The following is a 22,788-nucleotide window of genomic DNA, read 5'->3' as shown; positions in this document are numbered from 1 at the left end:
CCATTCATACTTCATTACAATCATACCAATAAAAGAAACATTGAAATTGATGTAAAAGGTCCTGTTTTGAGGTATCTCAACACGTTTCCGGGTTTTGATAAAACCCTTCTTCAGGAGTGGCAGGATTTAAGATGTGTACATAATCTAAGGAAGTCCAATTATATATCAAATTAGTTAATCATTCTTAATTGTTACAAACCCAAAGAACACTGTTGAAAGCAACCACTAGTCCTCTTACTCACCCCTATCCAAGAATCCATAATCCTCTGGTCTTCGTCCAAGGAAAACCACATCGCCACTTCCAGGCAGATTCCAGGGGCCCTCGGGTCAGTATTCCAATGACAATTCATTACTAGCTTTCAGTCAATCTACTCAATCAAACCATGGAAAGACAGCAATTCACCCTCAACACATCTCTGAAGCCCAAATAAACCCGTCACAATGGGTTCATGTCGTACCTGCTTCCACTGTACCCCGCTCACAGAGGCAATCTGCAGGGACTGGGCGTGTATCAGCTGCTCACATCACTAATTGCTCGGATCAACTCCCCCAACCACCCAGAGGTGTCAAGATAAACCGCAGTGGCTCTTACAATGTAACACCCCACTCACCTCACTCACCTGAAACTGGGTGCCATGGAAAAGCCGAACTGATGGCTGCAAAACCGCGCCCCCGTCGCCCATGGCGAAGGACGATGCTGCCTCATTGCCTGAAGACAAGGAAAACAACTCGGGGGGCATACTTTTATTTTGCATTGGGTTTTATATTTGCATTTTATTGGCATATGTTTGATCTACAGGTATACCGCAGAACACCTGCCCTCTCTTTCACTCTGGCATGTGACACTTAGCTCGATTATGACAGTTCTGAATGCACTTGTCGCAAGACAAGAGTTCTTTGTGTTCTTGCTGAACACAATGCCAACACTGGCATCCTCGTAGCAGTCTTCCTAAACGGGCCATTTGCCCATAAATGACGTATGCGGAATGGGACTATAATGAAGAGTATTCTACCTGTTCCAGTAAAGCAGAGATTGCCTTATTAAAGGGACCTCGTATCTACTCTTGTGAGGTCCATTGCCAGAACACAAAGCTAGTATAGAGTCAATTGGGCAATCCACTGGCACCTCAGATAATGCTTGTGGACACAAAGGTCCCCACCTACCCATCAGTTTCCATTCTTCAGTGTTACTGTATTAGTCACCCGGACATTCTTAACCTATATCCCTGCAATAACCCCCACCCCGTTATCAATTTCCAAATCCTTCCAATTGTGCCCTTAGTATCCATTGTTCTATTGTGTTCCGTGCTCTTTTGCTTCCCATCTTGGTGTGCAATATAGAAGCCAATACATGCACATATATACAGATGGCATGACTACTCACTCTGGCACCAGTGAGGCAGAGTTCTATGTCTTTACCTATCCGTTTGAGGCCACCATTGCAAGAAACCCTGCCTTTTTTAAGCTGCCTACAACTGGTGGGATATTGTGCTATCAAAGGGTACCACCCCAAAACCCTGCATTTTAAGAACATGTGTTCGTCTACCCCATCTCACCCACTGCGTCTTGTCCTCCTTGTCTCCTTGCTTCTCTCCCCCACCCTGGGAGCACCCTTCAAGTTAAGCCCCTCCTCGCCCTCCGGGCCGCCACCCCTTCCCAGACCATCCCCCCACCCTGATTTGCACAATGCACTTACCTGTGCTTCATGTTCCGCGCCTGCTGGCTCTCCTCTTCTGGCACAGTCTTCCCTAGGTCTGATTTCAAAGATGGCCTCTGGTAGGGGCAGTCCAGGAAAGGTGGCCAAAAGACAGTGGACAGAGGCCAGTGAAAGAAACCATGCACGGTGAAAGTAAGGTAATAGACAACCAGCAAAGCGAAGATATTCCTCCGAATTTATAATCACCCACAGGATCTCTTTATCAAAGGATTCACTCTAGAGTAAGGTGTTAATTGAAGCTGTGATTCTGCAAGTATTCCATGAAGAACACACCCTAGTTGGCCTCAATGGGACCAAGCAAATGCTCAGCGTAATGCCACAATATAAAGGCTTTGTCACAAGAGATGTGACTTTAGTCCAATCGCAATCCTCTTTCAGGGGCACTCAGACACATATTGCCCGCTTGGAGATGCTCGGTATGATATAGTTGTCACGCTTTGAGATTTTGAAGCCTTAATATGGGGGAGGGGGAGGATTTGCCGTACTAAAGAATTAGTGCTTTTATTTGTAATAAACCAATGGTAAAAACATTGATTTTAATGTGCACGGAATCTTCATTCACCATGTACCACTCAGCCACATAGCTGGCATTCGTTGCTCTGTTCAATACTAGAAATGTAAGAGAGTCCATCTCCCTGTGTGGGATTCCTCAGGATTTTCACTTTTCAGCTGAACTTCTGCATCCATGTTGGCCTTTACTCAGACCATGGTGTCTAGAAACTCTAGGCTCCAACCCAGGCGCTTTCTTTAAGGAGTCAGTGCGTGTTCACCATAACAATGTAAAGGGGGATGTAGGGCTGACACCAACTAATACCAAAGGCATAGTACCATGTGCTCCTGATTCTGTTAAAAGTGCAACCTGACAGCGCGTACACCGGCTATCACAGCCCAAGTTCCATTCAAGCGTGCGGAAACACTTTTTCCTATCTTAGCTTCCTTTCCATCCTAATGCCATCGTTGTTAGAAGCAACACATGTATGCCCCCTGGGGCCTTACTGTCCATCGCCCACACATAACAATTGGAGTTTAATCTAGGCATTCTCCTCCTCGTGGCAGTGAGCTACCATTTCCTGTTTAGGAAAGGTTATTGAAATGGGCATGATAAAAAGGAATCTGTGGTCAGTGTAATCATCTTGAAGCTCAAACTTAGTTTAAAAAACTTTAAAGGCCTTGCCTTTAATCCAGCCACACCTATTTCCCATGGATTAATTATTTTTCTAATCTACACTGTTAGCTTTTGACGCTTTTTTGTTGAGCCTTATCTTGGAACTTTCTCTCCATGAAATGGTCCTGAGGGGGACAAGATTCCTCATTAATAGTTACTCTGTCGAGGATGGGGAATGCGTTGTCCTCTCTGACCATGCAGCAGGCCTGACAAATACATTTGCTGTGTGAAGATTTTCTATAGGAACATCTTCCTCCCACTGACTGAAGGCATCGCTCTTTGTTGTTTAGGATTTTGAAGAACACACAGACGTCCAACTAAAGGAAATGAGGTCACAGTGGTCACTTTCCTAGGATTTGCACAGGGAGGGTTCACACCTTTTTCCTGGACAGCCTCTCGCTTGTTTATTCAGGATGAAGGGAAACCATTTGTAGATCAGCTGAACCTCGAGAACTATTTGCCTTCTTTGCCAGAGCTTTGCCTGAAACCTGCTGAAACGAGAAAGAAATGTATGCATGTTTAGTCATTGGGCTGGTAACCATGATTGAATGCTTGTGAACAGTGGGATTCGACCTGGCTGTGAGAGCTGCCTGTCTTCTTTGGAATCAGTTCTCCAAGACCCAAGACTCTGTTGGCTGTGGACGTGTTAAGGTATATATTGATCCATCACCCATTAAAATGCTCCTGGAAAGACTCATGGACTGGGTTATTGCACCGCAGGAGTATGGAATTTCCCCTTGGGGTACTTCACCAAATTGCAGGTGCATAAGGCTACAATGAAAGTGGTCAATCTGAAATGTCTACTCTGAAAGAAAGCCAATGTTATAAGCAACAGAAGCCATTGATCCTATCCGAAAAAGATGCACGATGGGGCCAGACAGAGCTTTTCAAGGGGTAAATGGAGTGATAAGGGTATCTGACACCATGATGCCCTAACCTGACCCCACACTTTGGTGGTGTGCCACCTTCTGCAATTGGAACGTTGCTATTTTCGTCCTTTTGTTTGATCAGTGGAAACACAACAGCATCACAGAGCCCGGATCTGGCCATTGCACTTGTGAGATGTCCCTCGATTTTATGTTGGGACTTTGCAACATTTTCTTCAACTTTCTGGATGACTGTGGAAACCAGAAGCCATGATCTGACACTGACTTATGACCCACTGATGGCCTTCACCAGGTCCTCCCTGATCCACATTTTGGTTCCTTCACATGTTTTTTACTTTTCTCTGTTGCATGGGCCGGGGGACAGTAGCTGACCACGTGGAGCACTCCACATGCACAGCCTTTCGGACAGTCCACAGAAAGATGTTTTTTTTCTCAATAAACATGACAAAGGATGAAGGCATTTTTTTTACCAGGTCCAACGTGGATGTTTTGACACACAGGTGCATTTACTGGTGGGCACATTTTTAGTTAGCTGCCGGTACAAGAGCAGGGTCAAATTAAAAAACGTCTGCAGTTTTCTGCATTTTTCCATTTCGTTTTTATAAAATCTTTATTTTGTATTATACTTGAGTTTCTTTTGAGGATCTTTCTCCAAATGTTTTGTGACAATTATAACATTAATTTGGTTCCTTTTTTAATTAATTAAGATAGTAGACGTGTCGCTTATTATTATTCCGTGGTTTGGGCATTTGCTTTATTTAATCTTTTACAGGACTTTTATTTGAGTTTGTTTAACATTATTGCACCTCTCAGACTTTTTATGTTTAAGACTTGAGCTGGACCCAAGTTACCTTAGGATAAGACATGGAAAACCAATAAACTCTCACACACACACACACCACACTGGTTGAATAACAATTTGGTCGAATCCCATTTTACCGCAAATTGATTGGGTAGGTAATGGGTAGACGTGGCATGAGACTGGACCAGAACACCCACTGAAACGCTGCCCTTCGGAAGTACCAGCCTGACCCGAAGCACTGTTGCTATTGTTGAACTGACAGTTTTTATCCTGTCTCCCTCTATGGGTACCCCACTGTCTCAACACTTGAAACACTTGTGTATAGGCGCGTTATAAATGCATAGCATATCATATATCAACAGTGTCCCAGCGGTGGAGGCTCACAGTCTTGTCCTTCACCACATAGCTGACCTTCATCTGAGCCTCTTTCTAGCATAAGGAGAATCCCTTGCACACACATCTACTGCACGCAGAGCAGTCTACTACAGCACGTAAAATTTACTTGATGTATAAAGTGCCTTACAAATGCACAATAAATAAATAAATGTACACCGTGACCTGCCCCAAACACACATAATGCAGCCCATCGACTCCAATGTACATTTCTGCTATTCCAGGACTGAGCCATATGGTCCTGAACACTACCATGCACTTCAACCCTGACCAGCATCCCTTTCGGCTTGTCTAGTACTAAGAGGCATATGCAGATTTAGCAATACACGCCAGCCCTGCATGTCTTCTGCTGATCTAGAACAGGATCCCGGAAGTACATCTCTTTCAATGCATATGCACCCTGCACCACCTCCTACTACTCCAGTAAAGAGACAATGCTGTACCAATGCACCTCAATCACGAGCTGCTTCTCCTGCAGCTATTAGAGCATTCAGGTTCACACATGAGTGGCTTTAACAATGAAACTCGCCTCCAACCGGACTTGCCGCTCCACCTGCTATCAGGGGCGCCACCAAGAGTTGGCCAAGGGGGGCCACGGCCACTCTTATGAAACACGCTGGCACCCCCACCGGCTCATTCCGTTATGTGTGTTTGTTTAGGTGTGTCATCCCAAGTTTCCAGTGTGGCCACCCCAATGAAAAATGTCTGGGGGCACCAACGCCTGCTATTATAGTAATTTGGCCAGCCTGCAAAGCTGGCTGCTTGTGTTAACAGCAATACACTGGCAGCTTTCCAGCTGTAGCACCTGCGGCAGGTGCTGAAGCTGTTATTCTGTAGCCTGAAAGCTTGGCCTGGCCAGAGGTTAAAACCCTATCGTTCCCAAAAAACGAAAAACACCTTTTTTTCCCGCTGGCTGCCAAAGCTTGTAGGGAAGGGGCTCAACACCAACAGGTAGCGATTGTTCCAGCAGCGAGCAGGAAATTCAGAGAATGATTACTCGTTTGGTCCGACTAGTGAAAGATTTAGCTCTCAGCCAGATGCCTTTATTTCAGGTACTTATTACAAGGGCTGTGCTGTCAATCTGCTGCTCTGTCGTGCATGTATAAATCCATCATGTTGAAAGCTCTGTTACAGAATTGCCTATTTAGTAGGTGCCAAAGCTATTGTGTAAGTTTGGGGTTTTAGAACTTTGCCGCCAATAGCAACCTAATTACTACCAATTATACGGGTTCATTTTTAGGAATTGTTTTGTATTGTACTTGTCATTTATATAGAGCCTTTTACCATTATTATAGTCTCAATGTGCTTTTATTGGAAACGCCCTGGAAGACTGAAGTCCAGAGCATTTGATGTCATGGAGTAAGATTTGGATGTGTGTGTGCATTTTGGCCAAATAAGGCTTAGCAGGGCTGGCCAGGCTCTCGTAGAGAGCAACCCATGTGGTCAGGCATGTGGATGGGTGCTGAGAGGAGTTAGGGCATGGTGTGAGTGCTAGAGATGTGTTATGTGTTCAGTGTGCCTGAATTTGTCATTGGTCTGCTCTGCATTGTGATGCTAGTGGTGTTCAGGCATAGTCTGGTGTGAGTAAGCAGAGAATTATGTGAACATCATGACCACCATGTGTCATAGTCCATGCTGTATTCTGATGTGTGTGGATTGCCATGCCTGCGTCCAGTGTCCACCGGAGTGGTGTGTTATACGTACCTAGCAGAGATTGGTGATGATTTGTTGTTTGTGTGCCTGCTCAGGTAATTGACTTCTTCTGTCGATTCTTGTTGCTCCGATAGAACGGTTAGGGACAGTGGCAGTCCATGCTCCATCTTGCCACAAGAGGAGCACAGTTTGTACTTACAGGTTCTTCTAGGCGGATAACATGGCAAGTCTACCCAGATATTGGTTCTTACTGAACCTTTTCAGTTGTTACCTTTACCATGGGTGGGCCATCCTATAGTATATACATGTGCAATACCCCCCACGACCCCTCCTTACTTCCAAAGCGATTCTGGGGCTAGTTCTTCATTGCCCTCCCAAAGCACTGCACAGGGGACGCCACCTGGCCTACTGGTGTGAGACAAGGCCATGGCACATGTACTCCCATGACAATGACCTGCAGTGCATCCTAATTTGTTCGATTGCGATGCTGGTGATTATATCACAACTACTGTGAGTGAAATGTGCCTGTTTTCTGAACATTCCAGATGCAGTGACACTTCAATCCTGTGACATAACATATATGAAGGGCAGTGATTCAGCTAGTGGTGCTTGTGGGGAAACCTGGGTCATGATTGGTGTATGATAATATGTGTGGTCCGGGCTACTGCTGGGTTTAGTGGTGGAGGGTGGTTTATAGTGCAAGATGTATGCTGGGCTGTCAAGAAGGGCTTTGAGGGGGTGCACGCCAGTGAACTGCCCAAGCTGCCGTATTTCTGTGTGGGTAAGGGGAGTGAGCGGGAGCGGTTGGAATGGAGCAATGGACACAAAAAATACCTTGCATAAACTTTGGTAGAGCAATGGGAAACACTGATTTAAACTTGGCACAGTAATGGAAAACTGTCTAGAATCAACGTTGGCACAGCAGTGGAACACACCTAGATTTATCTTTGGCACAGTGAGGGAAAACACTCTGGGTCAAAGAAGTTGAAAACCACCTATATTAAACTTACGGAAGAGCAATGTGAACCCACTCAGATTCAATTTACGCAGCGATTTAAATTGCTGGCAGGTCTGCATCTATTTTAATATCCATTTGGACAATCAAATCTTTAGCTACAGCAAGCAGCCCACAATGAAGCACCATTGCCAGCAAGCATTGGAAGAGCCAAAAGGTATGGATGGGCTGCTGTGAGGGTATGATATATTTCTAAAGCCCCCACAGGACTGGAAAGGCAATGGCTGACCATCTGCATTTACAAATCTTTCCAAATCCTCGTTTTTGTTTTGCAGCAGACCACTGGCAACCCCGCCCATACCAAAGTCATCCCACCCCTCTTCAGTTATGTGGCACTTGAAGTCATTTCAGCAATCCTTTTCTTATAATGTAAATAATAACCCTTGGAGGGGACTGACCCGGCATGGCGAAGCGAGAGGGGAGACGATACTAAAATATGAAGTGTAACATAGCAAATGAGCAAAGGAAAAGTGAATTGAAATACTAAGTGAAAAGAAAATAAGGTAAATAAAAGAGAAAAAGAAGAACATGACAAACTAAATAAACAAAGGCTAAAGATTAGGGGAGAGGTTACAAAGAGGTAACAATAGGCTGAGCACGAGCAAAGAAGCTATATGACAGAAGAGAAAGAATTACAATATTGTGGGATATTTCAACCCATGCCAATGTGCCCTACTACATCCCTTTGCCAATGGGGGAAATAAAACTTCCAGAAATGTATGTGCTAACCCCTGTGCGCGCCAAATCTGCAAAACTGCACATGGTTCATAAATCACAAAAAGGCTGCATCACCCTGCCACACACAGGCAAAGTTGATGTCAAAACAGAACTCCCTGCAGGAGAATGCCACAGGGTGCTGTTACCTGTCACATGAAGCAAGGCCACGGAAGTGGCCTAAAATCCGAAAATGACTTTAAAATACAGTTTTCCCAATCAATTGCAACCGTCAAAGTGCTGTTTTGGTGGTAATTTCAGTGATTTTCCAGGTAAACGATTGAAATGAAAAGTGTGCTAGAACCACCTATCATCCAGTGCAGTTAGAAGAATACAGGACTCACTGCCTGACAGCTGCATAAGAAAATTAGATGTCAAACCCAGTTTAAAAGAGTTTCTGTTTCCTGAAGAAATTGCAAAATGTGCCTATTTAAAGCATGTTTGTGAAGTATTTAATTATTTTAAATGTCCAAATCCCTTATAAACTGTGCTTATTTTTATATGTATTAAAGAAAAGACTTTATTGTGAATTTTAAAGCAACCCAGTATTGGAGTTAAGTAACTGCTTAATTCTGATTAGACAGTGACCAGCATGGGAAAGTTTGACACTTCAGTATGACACTCCCTTGCTACAGGAAGGCTAATGGCTGCTGGAGGTTCTAGACATTCGTCTTTTGGCTGAGCCAAGAGCAAAGAACAGGCTGAGCATTGACCGCTGCTGGGGAGGGGCAGGATGCTTCTTTCTACACCCCACCCTGATCAAAGGGATCTGACAGCTGTTGTTTGTTGAAAGGAGAGAAAAATGATAACTCTGTCAAAGAAACTTCTTGGTGTTTAAATCTTTATTTTTGGTTAAGTTTGAAACTCTTTAACTGTGCAACCTGTAGGAGGATACATCTAGAAATTGGTAGATGTTAACCTAATTTTAGGCTTTTGCTTTGAAGACATTGATTAAACCTATACCACCTAAGGAATCAAAGTTATTGGAAAACCCTCATTGTAGCAGAACTATTAATGTTGCAAGCCTAAGATTATATATTCATGCTCCAGTGATAAGCGCCCAGAGATGTACCGAATTAGGAATTATTAATCCAAACAGTTATGATTAAAATTGACAAAATTCTATAGAGTGAGAAAGACAGTGCTCACAGAGATGGGGATTGAATGTGAATGTAACCCATCAAATATTCAATGTATGTGTCCGATTTTATTAGAGGACATCATTTTAAAAATGTACATTTGTGCAAAAGTTAAGTTTCGGTCAAAATCAATGTGGGAGTTCCTAAATTCCATCATAAAGATGACAGCTCTGTTCTGACTGCCAACCAAAACAAGGCAAGTGCCTGTGGCCACTCACAGCCGTGGGGGTGTGTTTTTGAAATTCTGCCCACCCATAAACTTTGTGATGTCACTTGGGAGGATAAATATAGGAACTTCACCACACATAGACACACCGCTTCTGGAACACATCCAGATTTCCGCGCTGCGTCTTGTTACTGACGTCTTCATCTTGTCCAGAACTCTTCATCGTGCAGCTGACTCCAGTTTTCTTTGCAGAATTCAGGCCTTAGCATTGCTGAACTCTTTTTTAGGTAGGCCCAAATTCAACCATCCCAAAACTTGAGGGGATTTAATACTGATTCAGTTTGGCTTGCTACCATTAAGGCTTGCCCGCTGATACTCACATCCTGCTAATCTGATGTGTCCAGTGACCAGAAGGGCCTATCCAAATCCAATCTGAGGTGCGGTCCAAAATTGACCAGAACCGCACTGCTGATCCGATCCCACCAGAGGTGCCCTGCTGCCGGTAGACCTGACCCAATCCAGTGACCAGAACTTAAATACAAGTGACTGTAAGTATTAATAGGAAGAACATTGACCCATAGTACATTTGCATTGTCTTATCCCAATCTCAACCCATCCCATCTTTAACTTCAGAATCCTAGTAATGTCAAACCATTATTCCGCTGATTTCCCTCATTGTTTTACAAAACCATAAGTCATTAGTGATTTTGAGTAAGTAAAGTAAATCCCAGAAAGAAATAGAGTGAAGGGTTATGCCGGCCACGTAACTGTGAAGATTCCCGGGTGGTATCCTCTTTTTCATAGTCATTAATATAGTGTAATAAAACCAATCTTTCATTTTTAAAACCAAATTTCCGTTTTCATTTTCTCTCCTATTTTTCAAAAACGCCTCTCAATACAACCTCCATAACTTCTTCAATTTTATAGATAGAAATGAAATTTCAACTCTCACTGATACCTAAGACCCCTAGCTACATCCACAACCAAAAACCGCATTGTGGAACATAACCCATTTTTATCAAAAATCGCATAGTAAAATTTTGCCGCAAATTTGCAATTTTCAAAAGTTTACACATGTCTTTTTCCCATTCAAAGTGTTTCTTCCATCCCATCCTGATCCAAAGTGTGTACTGTTGTTTATATTGTAGCTCATGTTTGTTAGGGCCTGTTTAGTGTTGCTTTCCTAAGGATTTTTATCCATGTATGCATTTGTATACCTTTTGCATTGTTTTACAAAGCCATTTTCACCTGTCATTTTTAAAAGTGTCAATTTCCAAAAATGTTTTTCTCTCTCATTTGGGGAGTGAAGATTGCATTTAAACTCTAGACATTGACTTTCATTCCTGAATACCTGCTGATTACTGATATCTGTGTAGGATTGCTCATTTGTACCTTAAGTAATTTGCAGGGGGAAATAATTACCCTTAACACTGTCTGTTCACAAACCAAAACTGTTCTTTTCCTGTGTATTCAATCCCGCTTTAGTATAAGTGAATTGAATTGCTTTACTTATTTTCTGAATTGTATTTTCACCACTTGGTGATTACTGCCCCATATCCATCTATATATATATATATATCAGTGAGACAAGGAGGAGAAAAACCGCACTCCAAGCCTGAGGTCTGAGAGTCCCAGAAAAAAAGTGACAAACTCGAAGCAAATAAGCAAAACCAAGTTTAATAAGTGGTAAAAAAAAGTAGGCAAAACACACAGCAAAACAACACAGGACACCACGCAGTGTCCTGAACGCCGCGTTTCGCGCTTCCCCGAGCGCTTGTTCACGTTAGGGAGACGTGAAAACAATCACAGTAAATATTGCAGATTAGTCCTTTACTCATGTTCCCTAACTCCACAGCTTTCTTACAGAACCATGGCGGCCATATTAGAGTGTAGCAGAATCCTGCAATAGCCATTGTAGAAACAGGTTACAAATAAATGTGTTATACAAAAGCACATTGGAATCCATCAAGAAACAAGTAAAATGATGATACTAATGAATAAAAATGGACGCATAATGAGATTGGTGTCAACAGATCTCAATCAGTAAAAATAATTTAGTAATCCACAGCTGTAGTATAAAGTGCAAGTGCATTCCTGTGCGCACATGTGAACATAGAACATGAAGAATGCAGCATAATGGCGATACAATAAAGTGCAAATGCATATCTAGCTCAACACGGCAACATAGTAACAATATACAGTAAAAGAACAGCAGGGACAGAATAATACTGTCAAATGTGGTATCTCTGTTGACAGTTACAGGCAGTCAATATATGTAACCTTTAGAGTAAAAACATGTTTCAGGGAACAATCAAAGTGCAAAATGTAGATCTTCATAAAGGCATGAGTCGAAGGCTACAGTATAAAGTGCAAGTGCATTAGATCGTAAACATGTCGACTTAGCAACGATAGACAGGCAGACAAGTGCAAGTGCAAACAATACCAATGTCCTCCTAATATGTGTATCCATATTCAAATATAAGTGGCTACTGGCTCAGGTGCAAATAAGAACCATACACACCCTAGAATCTAACAAACCAGTAGTGCCCACATATAGGGAAGCCACAATAAGGAAGCACACCAGCACACTATTAAAACTTGTGGAAGAGCAAGGGCAGAAAAGTAATAAGGAAGGCAATATAAAACCACAAATACAGATGTCATAGTGTACTCGCAAATTCACATCCCCCTAAACATCAGGAAGGCAAGACAGCCAAAATGGACCAACAAGAAAGTAAATCAAGTTGGATAACAAAAATAATACAATTAAAACAAATGAAGCAATTCCAGGCCAGGGCAACAAATCTAAATGAAAGTCAAGAGAAGCAGTATTAAATAGCAAGGGACCAGGATCAACCAAAGCAACAAGGAGAGAGAGGAGAGGGGTGGGAGCACAGAAAAACAAAAGAATCAAATTCCCATAAAGGTATGCATCTCTTCATCCACATTGTGACCATTGGGATATTTAGTGTCAAAATCCAAAATGAGCCTGGTTTCCAGTTGTCTTAATCTCAGAGTGCGATCACCTCCTCTCGGGTCGATCGGCACATGAGCCACAGCAAGAAATGTAAGCAAATGGACATCGCTATCATGTTCCTGCCTGAAGTGTTTAGCCATGCGGTACGTAGGGTCAAAGTTCTTAATAGCCCTCAGATGCTGCAAAATATGGAGCTTAAGTATACATGTGGTGGATCCCACGTACCATTTACGGCAGGGACAGGCAAGGACGTGCACTACAAAGGGAGTGTCACAGTTTATAAAATGATTTAACCTGATATATATATATATAAACATGTATGTGTGATTTGAATATTAAATAAATAAATACATCTTTATTTTTACAAACCAGCCAGATTCCTGATCCACTGTGACATAGGGGGGTATTTTGAGAAGGTTGTGATATGAGTGGCATATCATTCAGAATATTGAACTTATAGACACAAATAAATAAGTATTTCATTGCGCACTACACGCTAGGCGAGACCTGGGTGTTGCCTGATTAAATCCTTAACAATATGTAATAAACATAACACTACAGGGAGAGAGACAGAGAAGAGAAGAGAGAGAATAGGTAAAACAGAATGGAAAAACAGTATATGGAGAAAGGAACAGGGAGTAGGGAGAAGGGTATGGATGGAGGCCAGGGACGAAGGGGGAAGAGGGAGGGAATGAAGGAATAGGGAAAGGAAAGGCAGAAAGTAATGGGTAAGAAATATGGAGAGAGAGAAGCAAGGAGGGGAAGAAAGGAAGGACAAAAACTAATATAGGGAGAAGGGATGGTGCGGGGGTTGAGTAGAAAATGGGGAAATGGGAAGGAACATACCGAGATGTAAAAGAGAGGGGAGGGAAGAACCGAGGAAAGTGACAGTGAAGTGAAGAGGAGGGAGAGAGGAGAAGTTGAAAAACAAAATAGTAGAACTAGAAAACGAGAAATGGAAGTGGGGAGACGAAAAAGGCATAGATGGTGGTGTGAGAATATAGCTGGGGGTGAGAGGGAAATCAACGTGAAATGGGAAAGAAGGAAAGGTGAAAGACAAGGAATAGTGGTGAAGAATCCGAGAAAATGATTGATAAGGCGAGAGATAGAAAGGGGGCAAGGGATGTGAAGTTCAGGCGAGAATACGAGAAATAGATGCACAATGAAGACCGAGGTGGAGGTGAGACGGACAGAGGCGTTGCTAGGGGGGGGCTAAGGGGGCTATAACCCCTGGTCTTTTGGTTGTAGCCCCGGATAGAATCTCAGGAGCTACAGCCAAAAGACTAGCTAGCCCACCGTCCCAACAGTTCCTACATTAGGCTAGCCCCGGGTCTTTTCCAGACCTAGCAACACCCCTGGAGACGGAAGTGGCTAGAAGAAAACGGCATTGGTGGTGGTGGGAGAAATAGAACTTGAGCTGAGTGGGAACTCTAAGGAGAGATTTGATAAAGAGGTAGATATAGAGGAGGGAGAGCTAGAGGACAGAAGACATGAGAAGTTATCTCAATTGCTACAAGGAGAATTATTACATCACAAATTAAACGAAGGGTTAGAAAGAGGAAAGACAAAAGAGTAGAGGCTGGCGGAAGGGTGCACACTTTCGGCTGCACTTCTTTGTATGGGTTGATGCAGAGAGAGAGGAAGAGGGTGTGTTTGAGCCCTGTCTCTGTACTGTACCCGCTCGCGGGGGGAAGGTCTTTTGCAATACTGTTGCCTGTACTTGTGCTGCGTGCGGCTGGAAGCTTGTGCTGGCGCTGCCTTTGATTGAAGCTTGGACTGCTGCTCTGTGCGCCTTACCTGTTCCATGGGAGCGGGGGCAGTAGACTAGTGATGCATCTGCTACTTGCAGAGATGTGTATGCGTCCTGATAATGGGACGTCAAGACATTCTCCAGGTCAGGGTTGGGGGTCATTGTCGGAGGTGTGCATGTGTGTCAATGTGTGAGACCGGGAATAGCAGAGGATGCTGTAGAACAGGACTGAGGTGCATTAATGGAGCAATGTGTGAGTCTCAATGCTGGAGAAGCAGGCGATTTTGTGGGTCAGAGTTAAAAGACATTGGCAAGGTATTTTGGTCAATTTACATGAACACACAGGTGCCAAATTACAGTCTGACAGTAGTGTATTTAAAAACAAATCTGCACTTCTTTTCAACCCTTTTTTTGCCCCCTCCTTTCAAACACGCTGTGTTTAGGGTGTGAGGCTGGGCCTCATTATGCATTAATTGCCACCATCTATTTACCCATGCAAGGTTGCAGGCTTGGCCAGTTTCTTTAGAGAAAAGAGTGACCCTACAGTAGTGACCTGTCCATGGAAGTAAGAATATAAACTCTTTCATTGCAGCTGCTTTGACCTTGAATATTATGGGGTCTGCACCTTTTCACTCTCAAGGTATGTTGGACTACAACTCCCATCCGCCCAAATCAGCATGGTTAATGACGATGGGAGGTATAGCCCAACTCCTATGAGGAAGTGCCGGTGGATAACCCCACACTATCCCTGCCTCTACTTCTACCCCGACCCCTTCTAGTGAGAGGGTTAGAAGCAGAAACGCATGGATATGCCCTATTTGGTGTTAAATGAGAGGAGGCAACGGCGGTCTGTCCTACAGGAAAATCTGAAGATTGCAAGCCAGGCAATTACCTCTGAATAATTGCAAAGAGTCATTTACATGTGAGGCATCTCTTCCTGCCATGTGATCAACACAGTCCCAGTCCATATGGCATTTAAAATCCCCCGCCTGCCGGGCGATGTCTCAGTCCCTCTATAGGCCAGCGCATCTCTGAATATACCGAGGGCCTAATTCACAGAACGTTTTCCAATGTGGTTTCACCATTATAAAACGCTTCTGTGAATTAAGGCCCGAATATCAAAGGAGAATACAGGCATTTTTCCAGAGGAAGAGGGCAAGAACTTTCAAGGAAGAGTACATGTAACGCTCAACAGGAATTTTAAAAATAATAATACAGGTACTACTACTCAGAGATATTTTAACAGATTATAAAGATATTGCGCTACTGAAGTAGCCCAGTGATGGCACAGGTAAATACATCAAGATAGCACAGGTGCATACCTGTCGAGGATAACTGCAGTCAGTACAGGCACCTCCCCAAAAGTACTTTTAAGTGGTGCAATATGTAATCCTTGGTGCATGCACGTTTTAATACATGTGTGTGTCTGTAAAGACTTTTCTAGTGACCACATTGGACACATGGTAGTGCAGCCTTCCTCCTGTTCATACTTGAGTAATATCTTCCAGGCCTTTTGTAGCTGAGTTGTTTGTTGTTGTGTTGCTCTCACAGGCCACGGTCCATGTCCCAACCGCACAAGGTTAGAGGCCACACAAGTTCAGTGGTCCTGGGCCTTCTAGCTGCAATGGCGCATTGTGGAGAGCCGCCAGTGCAGACATGCCTCCTCTGTCCTGCTGGTAAGATAGCACAGTGAGCTAAGCACTTGCCCCTGATATCTGCTGTGGCAGGATTGAATCCCAGCTGGTTTAACTCTTCATCCTTGAGTAGCACTCTGTGGGATAATAATGTCTACTGTTATTTCAGCACTCTAAGGCCTATGGGTGTGTAGCGCTATATTAGCAAACATATAATTATTATTATTAAGGTTCCATAAATTCACCTCACCTTTGCTACGGTCAAAACTCCAGCCCATAGCCTCGGCTAACAAACCATGAAAGTCTCTGTTACTCCCAACAGGATGTTCTCTGGTGTCATGCTTTTTGATAAAACAATGCAATGCGACACTATAGGCATTCACTCACATGTGGCTTTCCCCTTGTCCCCTTTCTAGCTCACACGCCTGACAATTCCTTCATGGGGTTCGTGTCCGAGGAACTGAATGATACTGAGAGTCAATTCGTCAAGATGAACAAGGTGGACAACATGGCAGTCGTCTATGGCAAGGAAGCCAACATGTGGAAGGTAGAGTGGGGGAAACTTTCATCCCAGGCATAAATCCATCTGTTGCATGCAAGTAAGCCAGTATGTGGAATGTAGAATGGTGGAGTCTTTCATCCCTGGCTTACATCCCTCTGCTGCATGCAAGCAAGCCAATGTGTGGAAGGTAGTCTTTCATCCCTGGCTTACATCCATCTGTTGCATGCAAGCAAGCCAGTATATGGAAGGTAAGGTGGTGGAGTCTTTTCTCCTTGGCTTACAACCATCTGTGGCATGCAAGAAAGCTATCATGTGGAAGGTAGAGTTGTGGAGTCTTTCATCCTTGGCTTACATCCATCTGCTGCATGCAAGCAAGCCAACATGTGGAAGGTAGACTCTTTCATCCCAGGCTTAAATTCATCATTTGCATGCAAGCAAGCCAAAAGGTAGAGTGGTGGAGTCTTTCATCCCTGGCCTACATCCATATACTGCATTCAAGCAAGCCAGCATGTGGAAGGTAGAGTGGTGGAGTCTTTCACCCCTGGCTTACATCCATATACTGCATTCAAGCAAGCCAGCATGTGGAAGGTAGAGTGGTGAAGTCTTTCACCCCTGGCTTACATCCTTCTTCTGCATGCAAGGAAGCCAGCATGTGGAAGGTAGAGTGGTGAAGTCTTTCACCCCTGGCTTACATCCTTCTTCTGCATTCAAGCAAGCCAGCATGTGGAAGGTAGAGTGGTGAAGTCTTTCACCCCTGGCTTACATCCTTCTTCTGCATGCAAGGAAGCCAGCATGTGGAAGGTAGAGTGGTGAAGTCTTTCACCCCTGGCTTACATCCTTCTTCTGCATGCAAGGAAGCCAGCATGTGGAAGGTAGAGTGGTGAAGTCTTTCACCCCTGGCTTACATCCTTCTTCTGCATGCAAGGAAGCCAGCATGTGGAAGGTAGAGTGGTGGAGTCTTTCACCCCTGGCTTACATCCTTCTTCTGCATGCAAGGAAGCCAGCATGTGGAAGGTAGAGTGGTGGAGTCTTTCACCCCTGGCTTACATCCTTCTTCTGCATGCAAGGAAGCCAGCATGTGGAAGGTAGAGTGGTGGAGTCTTTCACCCCTGGCTTACATCCTTCTTCTGCATGCAAGGAAGCCAGCATGTGGAAGGTAGAGTGGTGGAGTCTTTCACCCCTGGCTTACATCCCTCTTCTGCATGCAAGGAAGCCAGCATGTGGAAGGTAGAGTGGTGGAGTCTTTCACCCCTGGCTTACATCCATATACTGCATTCAAGCAAGCCAGCATGTGGAAGGTAGAGTGGTGAAGTCTTTCATCCCTGGCTTACATCCTTCTTCTGCATGCAAGGAAGCCAGCATGTGGAAGGTAGAGTGGTGGAGTCTTTCACCCCTGGCTTACATCCATATACTGCATTCAAGCAAGCCAGCATGTGGAAGGTAGAGTGGTGAAGTCTTTCACCCTTGGCTTACATCATTCTTCTGCATGCAAGGAAGCCAGCATGTGGAAGGTAGAGTGGTGGAGTCTTTCACCCCTGGCTTACATCCTTCTTCTGCATGCAAGGAAGCCAGCATGTGGAAGGTAGAGTGGTGGAGTCTTTCACCCCTGGCTTACATCCTTCTTCTGCATGCAAGGAAGCCAGCATGTGGAAGGTAGAGTGGTGGAGTCTTTCACCCCTGGCTTACATCCTTCTTCTGCATGCAAGGAAGCCAGCATGTGGAAGGTAGAGTGGTGGAGTCTTTCACCCCTGGCTTACATCCCTCTTCTGCATGCAAGGAAGCCAGCATGTGGAAGGTAGAGTGGTGGAGTCTTTCACCCCTGGCTTACAACCCTCTTCTGCATGCAAGGAAGCCAGCATATGGAAGGTAGAGTGGTGGAGTCTTTCATCCCAGGCTTACATCCATCTGTTGCATGCATCCCTCACAGCTGATGAGAGGTAGACCTGTCAGGTAGGCCAATGGCTCTGAAAGGCAGTCGAACTAGGGAAAGTGTCCGCACATGCAAGTCATATTCAATGCATGCTCTGTGAAGGCCCATGGCGGAGTCTTGACTGGCTATCGCCTTTGAAAGGTCAGGAGGCCTGGGGCAAAGTCAGTCACACGTTAAGTCGATGTCACTGAAGGGTTGGGGAAGTTTCAGTCACATGTTGAATTCGAGTGAGACATGTGACAAGCTCAGTTCAGCTGTATAGCTCTTTTAAATGAACCAGGCTTTCATGCAACTGATAACCCTTGCATGCCACCCTTTTTAATTACAACGCTATGCCTTGCAATCTCCCCGATGCACTGTAAGTAAGTCCCCTCCTCTACACTTCTCCCCTATCTACTATTCCCACATACTCTCTCTTATTTCCCATAGCACTTTGAAATGGCCTGAGGGTGGTATTAAGCACTATACAAGAACTGTGGATTCAGGCACACTTCTGAAGGTGCCATTAGGTGTTATACAAGAAACCTGCATGCATGTATCTTTACATGACACTGCCATAGGTTGGCTTTTTTCGATGTGGGAAATGCAAGGTATGTGATTTTGTTCCAATTTCGAACGGGGATTCACCTGCATAATTTGGGATAAAGTTCACAAGATTCAACAACATATTTCCTGTAATTCTATTATGCAGGTTCTGGATCTATGCCTAAAGGCCGGTTACAAAAAAGTCATACGTGCGGATTCTAGCAACAAAGGCTGCATTGTGTAGGTGCAGCCTTTTGTAGCCGACCCTCTCTGGGTCACTTTCGGGGGGCTCCCAACCCGAATACCAACCGCTATGCAGCACCCTCTGCTGCACTCATCCCGCCACCGACCCCTCCTCCATTTACCTGCGCTCTGGGCTCCGGCTGCCTCCTTCCATCTAAGCTTGCACTTTACTACGTTCCCGGAAGCCCGACGCACAGCACGCCGCTCCTTTGTCTGGTGACCTTTTGTGCCTCGGACTTCCAGGACCGCAGCATCTAGACTGCAAATTGCATGCTCTACAAACGCATCTCTCAACACAAGAATTATGAAAAATGTGTAGACGATGTTACCCGGGGCTCAAGGGGTTAATGCTCATGAGCCCCCTCCGTTGTAAAGGCGGAGTTTAGAGTGGGCAAGGGAGTTATGGGGCACGTGCGCAGCCAGCGCCAGTTCCTGTTTGGTTGTAGAAGAATAAAGAAGTTCCTCCTATCTCTCCGTGTGTGCGTCCTTCACTGGGCCTAGATCCCTAGGCAACATTTGGCGACGAGGATTTCTCCCGCACACTGGAGTCCTCCTCCTGCAGCAGCCCGCTCGTGGTGGGCAACCCAGCGAACCTCCTCCTCCTGCTCCACCTCCGCTCAACACGGCACTCCGCCGGTTCCGCCTCGCCGGACCTCCTCCACCGAAGCTCCGCGGAAGCGATACCGCCCACGCCTCCGTCCTGTACCCTGCCTGTCGACACCTGGCCGTTGAAGAGGCCTGAATCGGCAAAAGCGGCGGACTCCCTTTGCCGGGCGCTGGGTGCACGTAGGCTCGGCCTAGGCCCGACTACCTCACCCCACGCGTCGCCTACGCACGTGCGGGCCTCGTCTCCCAGGCGCCATGAGCACCTCCAACCCTGGGTCCAGCCAGGGCTCTCCTCAACTGCCGCGGGCGGCGAAGTCGATTCAACTACGTCTGCCCCGCCGTTCACCATGACTCCTCAAGCCACCAAAGGCCCCAGGTGGACCGACTGGATGGATGATTTTCGTCATTTCGTGAGAGGATCCGGCGACGGGGACTCCCCCAACATGAGAGACATTTTCCTCAACCTGGTAGGGGGGGAAATCAAAACGGTTGTCAAGGCCATTCCGGCCGCAGACCAAGATACATTTCCCAAGTTGATTGGTGCGTTGGACAGACTGCTGATTATTGAGGTCAACCGGGACTATGAAAGATATTTGTTCAACCAGTGCACCCAACTCCCGCAAGAGACTGTCGACGAATTCATCACACGTCTACGAGTGAAAGGGGCGAACTGCCAATTTGATGCGTTCTCGCTAGAGGAAGCCATTCGACTGAGGGTGATCGAAGGGTGCCTCTCCCCCGCACTCAAGAAACAGCTACTCAAAAAACCGCTCACCATGCCCGAGGTCAGCGAACTTGCCCGCATTCACGAGAGAGTGGATGCGCAGGCCTCAGCCATGGGACACTCCAGCAACCCTAAAGCAGATACGGGGGAACTTGTGGCCGCCATACTGCCCCCCGTCAAGGCGACAGGGGCCCTCAGCCATACAGGCCGCCGACACCCTCTTCGACGTCCACCCCGCGTCTACAAAGACAGTGCTACCGCTGCGGGATGTCCTTCCCCCATTCGGGGTCCTGCCCGGCCCTGTCCCAGCGATGCACCAACTGCGGGAGAGAAGGACACTTTCACTCCGTCTGCAGGGAGGGCGTACCTTTTCCGATGCGACCCCAGGCGGCCCCCAGAATGCTTTTCTGGCCGCAGCCCCTGCAGTACAGTCAGCCTAGACCATACCAACAGGGTTTCGGGCAGAGGCGCTACGTTCGAGCGATGGATGAATACCAAGCGGCAGGATACGCCCCACCGTACGATCAGGCTGATCAGCCTAGACACTTCACAGACGAATATGACAACCCTCCTGCAGATTACAGGCCTGAGACCCTCTACCAAGAAGACCAGGCGATGGCCTACTACGCACCGCAGGACCAATACGACCACGACGAGTTTGTGAACCTCATACTCGATAACAAAGAGGCCAGGGAGGCCCCACAAATCCCGCTCAAGATGGGGAACTGCCAATTTCAATTTATGATTGACTCCGGGGCCACAGTGAACATCATGGGTGAACAAGACTATGATCGTATACCATGCCCACCACAGCTCAATCCGTCCCGTTCCAGAATTTTCCAGTGGGGAGCTGCCACCCCGTTACAGACGGTGGGCCAATTCACCCAATGCCTTCTCCTGAATGGGCGGCAAGTGGATGCGACCATTCACGTGATACGGTCTCTCGCCAGGAGTCGATGCCTCCTCAGCTACCACACGGCGTCGCTTCTGGGGCTGATCGAGATCCACGTGAATGTGGGAGACGTAATCACCGCCGCAGCGGCCTACCCCAGCCTGGGGAACGCTGTAGGATCGATAGCTTCTCATCAGACTCAATCGCTCGTCTCACAAGAAGACATCGTGGGTGCCTTCCCCAAGCTATGCGAGGGGCTAGGAAAGCTCCGGGGACCCCCCATCAGGCTCCACATCGACCCCGACGTACGGCCAGTGCCGCAACATCCCAGAAGGGTTGGTTTCCACCTCCAGGAGACTGTTTCGGAGGCACTCCAGCAACTGCTCCATGACGGCATCATCGAACCGGCGACGGGGCCGACGCCGTGGGTGTCCCCCCTCGTGGTAGTACCCAAGGAAGGGGGAAAGATCCGGTTGTGTGTGGACATGAGGGTGGCCAACACAGCGATTCAACGGGAGAGACACCCGGGACCATGTATCGAGGACATGATTGTGCTGCTGAACAGTGCACAAATGTTCTCCAAACTGGACCTAAATCAGGGATACCATCGGTTGGAGCTCCACCCTGATTCCCGGCCCATAACCACGTTTGCGACCCACGATGGGCTTTTCAGATACCGGAGACTGAACTTTGGAATCTCATCGGCCGCTGAGATTTTCCAGGAGGCAATACGCCAGATCATCCGACCTATAAAAGGGGGGCTTAATTACAGCGACGACATTCTCGTCTTTGGATCGTCCAAGGAAGCCCATGACAGGGCACTTCACGACACGTGCGAAGCCCTTCAGAGAGCCGGCCTCACGCTTAACATCTTGAAGTGCCGGTTCAGTAAAACGAAACTCAAATTCTTTGGACACATCTTTTCCAAGGATGGCATGATGCCCGACCCCGAGAAGGTCGAGACGATCTCCAACCTCGGCGAGCCCCGGCAGGTGGCGGACGTCCGCTCGTTCCTCGGCATGGCAGGATACTGTGCGAGGTACATCCCCCACTACGCCTCCATCACAGACCCGCTGAGGAAACTGCTGCAGAAGGAGTCGTCGTTCGAATGGACGCCGGCCTGCCAACAGGCCTTTGCGGACATCAAGCAAGCCCTTGAGGAGGCTCACCGTCTAGCATACTTCAACCCGCTGTGGCACACCGAGGTGGTAGTGGATGCCAGCCCAGTAGGCCTCGGTGCCATCCTGGCCCAGACCAGTGGTGCGGATGTTAACCCCAGACACGTGGTTGCATACGCGAGCCGAGCGCTGTCGACGCCTGAACTAGCCTACTCCCAGGCCGAGAAGGAGAGCTT

At 46.4% G+C, this 22,788-nt stretch overlaps 1 protein-coding gene across 1 annotated transcript in view; it reads left to right on the top strand.

Moving 5' to 3' along the window:
• The window catches only part of MGAT5B (alpha-1,6-mannosylglycoprotein 6-beta-N-acetylglucosaminyltransferase B), a 1,313,368-nt gene that overhangs the window by 1,036,459 nt on the left and 254,121 nt on the right, over window positions 1-22,788 (top strand). The window contains exon 11 of the mRNA XM_069654653.1: window positions 16,429-16,559. Coding sequence (XP_069510754.1) covers window positions 16,429-16,559 — 131 coding nt within the window. The remainder of the gene's footprint in view (window positions 1-16,428; window positions 16,560-22,788) is intronic.

The sequence above is a fragment of the Ambystoma mexicanum genome, chromosome 3q (genome assembly GCF_040938575.1).
Source record: "Ambystoma mexicanum isolate Mex_15411 chromosome 3q, UKY_AmexF1_1, whole genome shotgun sequence".
Lineage (NCBI taxonomy): Eukaryota > Metazoa > Chordata > Amphibia > Caudata > Ambystomatidae > Ambystoma > Ambystoma mexicanum.
The sequence above is the reverse complement of the archived record's forward strand: the minus strand, read 5'-3'. Positions and strand labels throughout refer to the sequence as shown.